The sequence below is a fragment of the Orycteropus afer genome, unplaced genomic scaffold (assembly GCF_000298275.1).
Source record: "Orycteropus afer afer isolate SDZICR_OR568_19922 unplaced genomic scaffold, OryAfe1.0 scaffold00167, whole genome shotgun sequence".
NCBI classification, from domain to species: Eukaryota; Metazoa; Chordata; class Mammalia; order Tubulidentata; family Orycteropodidae; genus Orycteropus; species Orycteropus afer.
Genome location: NW_006921754.1, coordinates 2,668,875 through 2,680,379, shown reverse-complemented (window position 1 = coordinate 2,680,379; position 11,505 = coordinate 2,668,875). Strand labels below are relative to the sequence as shown.

Here is an 11,505-nt window from a genome sequence, read left to right as displayed (position 1 = left end):
TTCCTCTCCTCACCTAATCCCTTTGGCTGACTGCTCTTGTCTCTGGCTTCCTGGCTTTTAATCCCCTTTCTCCTGCTCTTCCGGTCTGCTGCTTTGGGCGTCCCTGAGTTGTCTCTCCTCACCTGTATCCCTGGGGCTGTCTATTGTCTTAGAAAATACATATGATGCCATTAACAGAATGTTGCTAGAAATGCTTATGTTAAATGTACTTTTGGTGAGGCTTTAACAGAAAATGATGAACATGTGATTGGACAATGGAGGAAATGTGATGGATGCTTTTTAGACAGTGGTAAAGAACTTACCATTCAAATGTTTGTTGTTGTTGTTGTTATTTGCCATCGAGTTGAACCCGACTCATAGAGACCCCTCCTTGGGTTTCTGAGGCAGTATCACTATGGAAGTAGGTTGCCCAACCTTCCTTCCAAGGAGTGTCTGGTGGCCTTGAACTGCCAGCCTTCTGGTTAGCAGTCAAATGCCTTAAGCACTATGATACTAGAGCTCCTTTCAAATGTTTGGTGGAAAGTAAAACTTGTAAGGGATGAACTTGAAGATTTGGCTGAGGAGATTTCTAAGCAAGCTCTTAAAGGGGTGGTGTGGTTTCTCCTTTACTTACATTTATAGTAAAATGCAAGAAAAACGAGATAGACTAAAAAGTGAACTGTGCAAAATGAAAACAAATGGAAAATTCTGTTGTATCAACTCAGGACCTATGTTCCAGAATTTCCACAAGGGTGTGGCTACACAACCTTTCGTTAAATGAGGTTGAGCCTCTGACTGATGCATCTCATCAACTACCAGGGCAGACGACCTACCTATCAGTTTAGACTGAATGGGACAGAGGTAAGACTAAAGAAAGAAAAGCTGTCGCCCCTTAGAATTTCACAGGCAGGAAACAGGCCAAAGGAACTACATCTGTTGTGTTCCAAGAAAAGAAAAGGACCATCCCTGGAGTAGCCCAGAGATGAGCAGAACTGCTGGAAGGAAAATGGGAAGCATGGCTGACTCAGTTTCAGAGGGTAGGGCCACAGCCTTCTTGGTTTCAAAGAATGAAGCAAAGATGGGAGGAGCTAAACGCTACACCACATGAAGATCACCAAGGAGACAAGGAATGAATAGATGCTGAAAAGAGACAAGGGCCTTACCCCAGAGCAGAGAGAGACAGCACCCTGAGTTCTGACTTCTAGCCTACTAAACTTTGAGAAAATAAATTTCTGTTCATTTAAACCACGCACTTGTGGCATTTCTGTTATAGTAGCATTAGATAATTGAAACACAAAGCAATTTGAGTGCATAAACTTAGATTGTGACAACTTTCCTCACAATCTTTTATCGTTATCTCCTCCACTCCCAATTTAAGAACCTTTTTTGCAACTCAGTTTATCCTGTCTTCCTAAAGCATTCAAGTTAGTTTTATTGAAGTGACTACTTTATTTTCACACTCACATTTTACTGGTTTAATGAGCTTTTGATCAGATTACACAATTACTATAACAAATATAACTGCACTAAATAACGTTGGTAACCAACACAACTACATCTTGATAAACAGTTCAGCTGGTAGGTACAGAGTGTACAGACTTAGCAGAAGGCATCAATTAATTACTGAAAACAGTCAGGAATTGTAGGCATCAGGCAATGTGTTTCAGAGCAGGAATAGACAGCAGTGGTTAATGAACTGCATCTGATATGGAGGCTGCTTAGAAGGTTTCTACTCTATATTCAAATGCATGCTGGTCATTCAAAATGCCACACTAAAAGGCTGTTACTATGCCAGACAATTTGGAAATCCCTCTTTCAGAAACTCTGAATCTAGATAATATTTTAAATGTTCAGCATAATGGTATCATCCTTGGGAAAGAATTTAATTTCCAAAGCCAATTTATTTAGTGACATATTTGTTATAAAATGTGAGCAGCAAAGTCCAGCAATACCATGTGAATAAAAACAAATGGTACCACTATAAAGCAAAATTACCGCTTAATATGAATAGCACGGTTCTTTAAAGGTAAATCTAAAAGATAAAGTTACAAGAACATGGTGAAAAATTACAACATAAATAGAATTACAAAGAGACCTCCCCAAAGATAGCTGCCATTTGAAGATAAATTTCTGGTATTTTTGCTTCAAAACTGACTATACATACTCTCAAGTTAATCATATTACATATACCTATTCTTGTTGTTGTTATGTGCCGTCAAGTTGGACCCAACTCATAGCGACCGCTCCTTGGGTTGCTGAGGCAGTATCACTACAGAAGTAGATTGCCCAACCTTCCTTCCAAGGAGTGGCTGGTGGGTTTGAACCACCAGCCGTCTGGTTAGCAGTCAAGTGTCTTAGGCACTAATATATATGTATAAATGAGCTATGTGGTGCAATAGGTAAGGCATTTGGCTACTAACCTAAAGATCGGTGGTTCAAATCCCCAGCTGCTCCATGGAATAACGATGAGGCAATCTCCTTCTATAAAGACTGACAGCCTTAGAAACTCAACGGAGGTCACTATGAGTCGAAATCTACTTAGTAACAGTTGGTTTGGTTATTTTTAATACATATATATGCCTATATGTATGTGTATACATAGTTGTAAGATGACATCAAGTTGGCTCCAACTTATAGCAACCCGAACAATCCCTGCTGTGCTTGACCCGCCCATGGTTGCAGCCACTGTGTCAATCCATCTCATTGAAGGTCTTCCCCTTTTTCACTGACCTTCTACTTTACCAACCATGATATTCCTCTCCAGGAACTGGTCCCTTCTGACAACATGACCAAAATAGGTAAGCCGAAGTCTGGCTATTCTCACTTCTAATGAGTGTTCTCATTACACTTCTTCCAGGACAGATTTGAAACATCACATAAAAACAAATACATACTCACAGATAATAGATATCAATCCATTACTTACATGCATATACAGCTTAGCTTTCTGATATGGTCTTATATTATGCCTGATTACTAAGGCAAGTTTATGTCATTCTAAGTAATTTCAATGAAAGCAAAGAATACCAGACAGACATTTACTTGCATTTTACTGAAAATGCAAAGGCATTTGACTGTGTGGATCTTAACAAATTATGGATAACATTGGAAAGAATGGGAATTCCAGTACATTTCATTGTGCTCATGAGGAACCTGTACATAGGCCAGGAGGCTGTCATTTGAACAGAACAAGGGGATACTGCATGCTTTAAAATCAGTAAGAGTATATATCAGAGTTATATCCCTTCACCATACTTATTTAATCTGTATACTGAACAAAGAATCCAAGAAGTTGGACTATATGAAGAAGAATACAGCATCAGGATTAGAGGAAGACTCATTAACAAGTTGCAATATGCAGATGACACAACCTTACTTGCTGAAAGTGAAGGTGACTTGAAGCACTTACTGATGAAGATTAAAGACTACAGTCTGCAGTGGATTACACCTCAATATAAGGAAAACAAAAATCCTCACAACTGGACCAATAAGCAGCATCACGATAAACAGAGAAAAAATAGAAGTGGCCAAAGATTTTATTTTACTTGCAGCCACAAGCAACACACATGGAAACAGCGGTCAAGAAATCAGACATCAAAGATGGAGGACTAGGCAGACAAGCGACACAGACCCTCTTCAACAAAGAGAAACCATTTGACCAATTGAGATACAGAAGATAATCCTGGAGCCCTGAGCTTTGAAAGGAAGTATACAGAAGTGGATTAGGCACCAACTAATGGAAAAACCTGAACGAAAACAGTGAGTACAGAGATGGTCAGAGCTGCGGACTGCCAGCTACTCTGATAGGACCAACAGCCTGAATATTTCCAAGTGGTGTTGAGACCAGAGAATTGACCTAAAGATCAGCCCTGGTCACCAAGGGCTGCAGGGACAACTGTACTGATGGCCTATGACTAGGAAAGGAAACAGCAAGGAGGGAGACAACCTGAGCCGTTGACTTTCCACTGTCTAGAGGGCGTAGCCATTTTGATTGTTTACATGTGGCAGCCATTTTGGATATTTAAAGTGACTGGGGGTACAACCATTTTGAATGTTTACAAGCAGTGGCCATCTTGGATATTTAAAGTGACCAAGGGCACAGCCATTTTGAATCTTTACAAGTGGCAGCCATTTTGGATTTTAAAGTGACAGCATTCTCATTCGGATTCCAGGGACCTAAGAATAGGCTCTGTTTGCCAAGGTCAGCAGGGACACACTAGAGGCTAACAACAGGAAAGGAGACAGGTGGCGAGTGTACAAATGCTGTCAACTAGTGAATAGAGGAGGACAGCACAGTACCCTGCTTATGTAGATAACATAAAAACAAAACAAAGAAAACGAAAATCATGGGCAAGTCACTCAAACACATAATTACCAATTAAATATAAACACAAAAATGTCACAATGCCTCAGAGACAACAGAGCATCACAGTCCACACAAAGAAGCAAGATAAAGCAGTAGAAACATGGGACCAGGATACAGACCCAAAACACATCCCTGAGGAATACACAGCATTGGAACTCGCTGATAAGGAATTCAAAGAAATTATATTTAGGTATCGTCAACGAACTGAGAGGCCGATCAAGGAAAACACTGACAAAATTGAGGAAAACAGAGAAAACCCTACAACAATTTCAAAAAGACAATATAAAAACAAACTGACAAAATAAAAGAAAAATTAGAAATGATACAAAATCTACACACAGAAATCCAGAAGGTTAATATTAAATTTTCAGAAATAGGTAAGACATTGAACAGGCAAAAGAGTAGAACTGAATCAATGGAAGACAGAATTAGTGAGGTTGAAGGCAAATATCTCAATACTTCTTTGGAAAGGAATCAATCAGAAAAAAGATCAAAACAAAATGAAGAAAGCCTAAGGTTCATGTGGGATACCATCAAAAGGAATAACTTACCTGTAATCAAAATTCCAGAACAGACAGAGACAAATAAAATCGAGAGAAAATTGTCAAAGATTTGTTGGAAGAGAATTTTCCTGGTATGATGAGAGATGAGAATATATCCACTCAGGAAGTCCAATGAACTCCAAACAGGAGAGACCAAAGGAAATCAACAAGACATATAATCATCAAATTCATGAAAACCAAAGACAAGGAAAGAATCCTGAAAGCAGCACAGGAAAAATGAAGTTACCTATAAGGGGCAACCAATAAGACTAAGCTTGGATTTCTCAGCAGAAACCATGCAGGCAAGAAGACAATGGGATGTTATATATATAAAACCCTGAAAGAGAAAATTTCTAACCAAGAATTATGTACCCAGCAAAACTATCCCTCAAATAAGATAGTGAAATAAGGACATTTCTAGATAAGCAGAAATTAAGGAAATTTGTTAAAACCAGACCAACCTTACAAGAGATGCTAAAGGGAGTCCTTTGGACAGAGAAGGAATAACAAGAAATAACAACTGACCATTAACACACACGATGACATAACCCAGAAACCAACACAGCTATGGAAGTATCCAAAGTAAATAAGCCTACAAGATTGTAAACAGGGAACCAGAGACATCAATTGACAAATGAGGACAACTACAAACCAAAAAGAGGGAAAAAAAACTGTGTCATTACAGAACTTCTAGATGGTAGGGGAGTCAAGACAACTACGAAATAGAACGGATTGTTCTAAACTTGGGAAGAAAATTCTAAATCACAGGGTAACCTCAAAGAAAAATGATAAACCTTCACATCAAAATAAAAAAGAGGATTTTTTATTACACACAAATATTTAGCAAATACTAAAACAATGGGAAGGAAGATGGGGCAATCTACTTCCATAGTGATACTGCCTCAGAAATCCAAGGAGGGGTCGCTATGAGTTGGGTCCAACTCGACGGCATATAACAACAACAACACAAAACAACAGCAATGAAGTGATAAAACAATTCATAAACAAAATGAGCTCAGCATAGAAAATTATACGGAACTAAGAAATGGACGATATGAAAAAGCACGTAACAAAAATGACAGCAACAAAGTCATATTTGCTGATAATTACATATCTGGCAAGGGACTTCCGATAATTACATATCTGGCAAGGTACTTATCTCTAAGATTTATAGAAAACTCCAATGTCTCAACAGCAAAGGAATTAACAATCCAATTAAAAATGGGCAGAAGATATGAATAGACACTTCACCAAGGAGGATATTCAGGTGGCCAGCTAATACATGAAGAGATGCTCACAATCAGTGGCCATCAGAGAGATGCAAATCAAAACAACAATGAGATACTGTCTCACCCCAGCACTGACGGCAAGATTCAACAAGACAGAAAATAACAAACCCTGGCGAGAATGTGGAGAGATTGGGACTCTCGTACACTGCTGGTAGGACTGTGAAGTGTTACAACCACTGTGGAAAGCAGTATAGCGATTCCTTAGAAAACTGGAATTAGAGATACCATTTGACCCAGCAATCCCATTACTAGGTATATATCCTAGACAGGTGAGAGCCAGGACAGGAACAGTTTTATGCACACTCATGTTCATCGCAGCACTATTTACAATAGCAAAAAGATGGAAACAACCTACGTGCACATCAGGAGAAGAGTGGATGACCAAACTATATATACACACAATGGAATGCTATGCAGCATTAAAGAATAACGTAGAGTCTGCAAAACCCTTTATAATATGGATGAACTTGGAGGACATTACACTGAGTGTAGTAAGTCAATTACAAAAGGACAAATATAATATTAGTTTGTTGTTGTGGAGGGTCAAGGAAAAGTTTATATATGGAGGGAAACTTTCTTTGTTAGTTGCCATGGGTGGGAGGGAGGGAAGGGAACACTGCGAAAAAAAAAAAAAATCATTGACCCATATCACTTTAGTTTTGTGTATTTCACTGTACATAAATTATATTTCAATAAAATGCATTTAAAAAAGAGAAAGAAATCAGAAATCATATTGCACTAGACAGTTCTGCTACAAAAGAGCTCTCTAGAGTTTTGAAGAGTCAAAATGTCACTTTGAAGACTAAGGTATGCCTAAACCAAGCCATGGTATTTTCAATCCCCTCATATGCATGTGAAGTACGGACAATGAATAAGGAAGATTGAAGAAGAGTTGATGTCTTTAATTGTGGCCTTGGCAAAGAATACTGAAAATACCACAGACTGACAGAGGGACGAACAAGTCTCTTGTGGAAGAAGTGCAGCCAGATAGCTCCCTGGAAGCGAGAATGGCCAGATTTCATCTCACCTACTTTGGTATTATTGTCAGAAAGCACCATTCCCTGGAGAAGGATATCATGCTTGATAAAGTGAGGATCAGCAAAAGAGGGAAAGACACCCCACAAGATGGATTGACACAGTGGCTGCAACGATGGGCTCAAGTATAGAAAAATTGTGAGGATAACACAAGACTGGGCAGTTGAGTTGGAGCACCTAATAACAAGAACAACAAGTAATTTGAACATTATTCAATAATAAAAATGAGTCACTAAAATTTTTGCATAAGGAAGTAACATAATGCAGTGTTTTCGGAAGATCTCTTTAATACAGGTAGTCCCTGGATTATGAATGAGTTCTGTTCCTGTATGTCTTTAAATCTAATTTGTGACTTAAGTCACAACAGTTAGGTATGGTTTGTATCTAAAGTCATTTAGTCAAATGTTTGCCTTAGTGTACAGTATACCTTTCTATGCTTAAAAAACATTAAAGAAACACTTCCAGATATACTAAAATATCTTTGACATAACACAGTAATAATAATTTCAAGATGTGCATCACAAAGCAGCATCCATCAGTTATTATGAAACACTGCATGGACCTCAAAATTTTTATATAATAGGTTTGGGAGGTTGTTGGTTTGTAACCCAGGGACTGCCTGCGGGTAAGAACTACAAGTGTGGAAAATGGAAAAGAGATCATTTAGAAGACTATCAATAAAAGCCAGGTGTATGATAATAAGGTTCTGAATTAGAAACAGCAAATGGCAACAAAAAGAAACCTGCATGAAATGTAAATTTATCATGTCATGTAATTTCCTTTTGGTTGCCATTTGCTGTCCCTAATTTGAAATCTTATCATCATTTATTTGGTTTATACAACAGTCGCCCAAAGCACTATACAAATACTAGTTTTCATTGCCGTGAAAGAACTCATGATATGTAAACCAGATGACAACTACCCAAATGCAGTGTGGTGCTGGGCATCACAGAATCTGTAGAAAGAACACCTCGTTCTCACAGCTGCCGCACAGACCCACAGCAAAGATGAGGCGAATCCAAATTTCCATGTGATCTGGGAAAGCTTTGGTTGTCAATGCAGGTAAGCTCAGCCCAAAGAGCATTTTGTAGACTTAATTAAACTCCATTATTAGGCATTATTCACATCAATTCTGCTCTGGACATCAAATGAGAGATGTTTTGTTCTCTCTTCTCAAACTTATATGAGGGTGTATGTGTGTGTATGAGAGAGAGAGAGAGAGTAACGCGTGTGTTGTGTTCTAAAAGATGGGGGAGGAATTACCCCTTAAAAACTAACGTTTTCTCTCCATTATAGTCTGCCATCAAGTAGGTTCAGCTTTTGGAGAAAACCAGTAACTGGAGATTGCTAGTTAAACAGCAGTTGTTTAACAGTGCTCAGTCTTCTGAATCAGCAATAAGGATGTCAAGTAAACCCTGAGGCATCAAGATGCACTCCTGTTTCTATTCTTCTATTCAACTTCTATATTCTACTCCTGCCTTCTACCTCAAACCAGACATCATAAACCTCTTCAACTTCTGTCTCTTCCTGAATTCAACTGTAATTTTTAAAAACCAAAGACTAATATTTCTAAACCCTATTACAGGAAAACTACTTAGAAAAAAATGTACTTTTGAATCTTCTAGAATTTTTCCTAAAAATATTAGAATAATTTACCTCAAATTTCTTCATCTTTTCCATTGTTATCAAGCGCCTTGATGTGTGACTGGAAAGCTTCTGCTCACAGTTACTAATGAGCTGTAGGCAAGGGTGCCAGGGTATCATCTCTTCAGTGTACCTGATGAAAGAACAGGTGACTGTTACAAACACTCCTAAGTGTACCCCACACAGAATTATCATGGGGGTTACCCAGTGTGGTATGGAACATCCTCCTCCTATTATATTTCATTTAGTGGTGTAGTGCCTCAGGCATCTGACTGCTAACCAGAAGGCTGGCAGTTCAAACCCACCCACTGCTCCTCGAAAGGAAGACTGGGCAATCTACTTCCATAGTGATATCACCTCGGAATCCCAAAGAGGGGTCACTATGAGTTGGAGCCGACTCAAGGGCAGTGAGTTTGGTTTTGGTTTTATGTTAACTTCACTTAAGGTTTTTGACTGCTAACCAGAAGACTGACAGTTCAAACCCACCAGCCACTCCTCAAAAGGAAGACTGGGCAATCTACTACCATAGAGATACTGCCTCAGAAACCCAAGGAGGGGTTGCTATGAGTCAGAACCAAATCAACGGCAGTGAGTTTTTAGTTTTATGCTAAATATCCACATAATCCATGAACAATCTACTTGTACTTTTTAAAAGCAGTATTAATATTTTAATATTACCCACATCACAACAATAGTAGATTATTTTTTTTCTTTTCGCCTGTGGAAGAAAGAGAATACAAGTATCTTTTATTGAAGAATACCAAGGATTTAAACTATAAAAAATACAAGATGATGACTCCACCTTACAGGACGCCACATGAGCAGATATGACAGAGAGAATGTACACTCTACTACAGCCCCTTGACATTGACAAGGAACTGATTTATATGGAGATTTTTTAAGTTCCCAAAGTATAAAATCCACAACAGCATATACTTTTCCCTATAAAATGAAGTCAAGTTCCCTTGCAAAATTTTATTACCATCTTGAGACCACTATGATTTTTAAAATACTGGCCTACATGATTTATAAAATTATTCAAAGAAACTGCCACTAAAATAAACATTACAATTTACACATCAGTATTGTGGTCACATCAGCCATGAAACACGCCTGAAGCCAAGACAACAAGTGGTGGCGATCGCTGCTGCACAGACCATGTGCGACACGGATGGAGATGACACCCATAGGGCAGGCCAGAGTGAGGCTGCAGCGGTCAGAACTTGACTCCTGACAGGCTACTGGCACGGATCCTGGGAGGACACACAGGTGACAGATGTGGGAAAAAGAGCAGTTAGCTACACAGCAGAATGTGGAAGCAAAGTGGGGGAGGGCTCACTAGCTGCGGATCCCTTTGTGTGCACTGTGATTGCCAGTTTGTATCCATCCTCTGGACATCTTTATACATTGTTGGATAGTCTCTGAAAGCAGTTATTATTTGGATAAACTTAAAGCTCTGATCCAAAGCAGGGAAGGTGTTGATACCTCATGTAAAGAACCATCATCTCAACTAGACTATTCTAATGCATCAACATTGTCTGTTCCACCACTTTTCTACAGACTTTGCTAGGTCTCTCTGACCTTCAATGAGCAATCCTTCATTACCTTAACCACATGCTCAAAACCTCCATCACCCACTTACCAAGCAACATTTATAAATGCACTTCACTTTATTATCAGTGGAAGGAATTCTCTTGAAGTCACTCTTTGCCTCTTTCCCTACTAAGGCTTTCGAGCAGTCAGAAATGTTACACTTCTTATAATATCAGCTGACATCAAATTTGGAAGCTTCATACAAAGCATTTACAGTAAGAATGAACACATTCTACACCCTCAAACCAAAAACCAAACTCACTGCTATCGAGTCAATTCCAACTCATAGCAACCCCAATTGGGTTTCCAAGGAAGTAAATCTTTATGGTAGCAGACTGCCCTGTGTTCCTTCTGTGGAGCAGGTGGTGGGTTTGAACCACCAGCCTTCTGGCTAGCAATCCAAAACAAATTTATAAATCAAATTCAAAAGCACAAACCAATACAATTTGAATTACCATTCATAATATGAATGTTGCTAAATATCTGATATGAAATTACCAATGTTTGGCCTAGCAGCAGAAAATCGTATTTTAATGTTTTATATTTTTTCAACTTTATTCTTTGACTTTAAGCATGAATGAACATCATGGGGGGCCACTAATCTATTATTTTAATGAACCAGTACATTTGACAGTGCAGTCCCCAAACACAGCATACTACAATATGAAATATAATCAGGTCCGACTCAACGGCATGTAACAACAACAAGATATACACATACATATGTGTGTGTGTGTGTGTGTGTGTGTGTATGCATACATACTTAACAAAAATCATCCACTGCATATTTACAAGTGTATTTCATACCAAGCTACCTGTAAATTAACTACAAGACAGATATTTGTATGCTAACTGGACTATTATAGCAGCACAGAACTCTATCTCAATTCTGTTTTTATTCCTGTCCTCCAACAATCTAAGTGCTCTATTTTAAAGCTCAATTAGCAAAATAAGCAAATCCACAGAGAGTGAAGTAGACTGATGGTTGCCATAGGTGGGGACATGGAATGATGACTGCTAACAGGGATGGGGTTTCTTGTTAGGGTGATAAAAATGT

General features: G+C 38.7%; 1 protein-coding gene across 1 annotated transcript in view; it reads right to left on the bottom strand.

Annotated features, from left to right (window-relative positions):
- The window catches only part of TRMT11 (tRNA methyltransferase 11 homolog), an 86,037-nt gene that overhangs the window by 30,033 nt on the left and 44,499 nt on the right, over positions 1 to 11,505 (bottom strand). Inside the window, exon 12 of the mRNA XM_007946593.1 lies at positions 8,868 to 8,988. Within this exon, the coding sequence (XP_007944784.1) occupies positions 8,868 to 8,988 (121 nt within the window). The remainder of the gene's footprint in view (positions 1 to 8,867; positions 8,989 to 11,505) is intronic.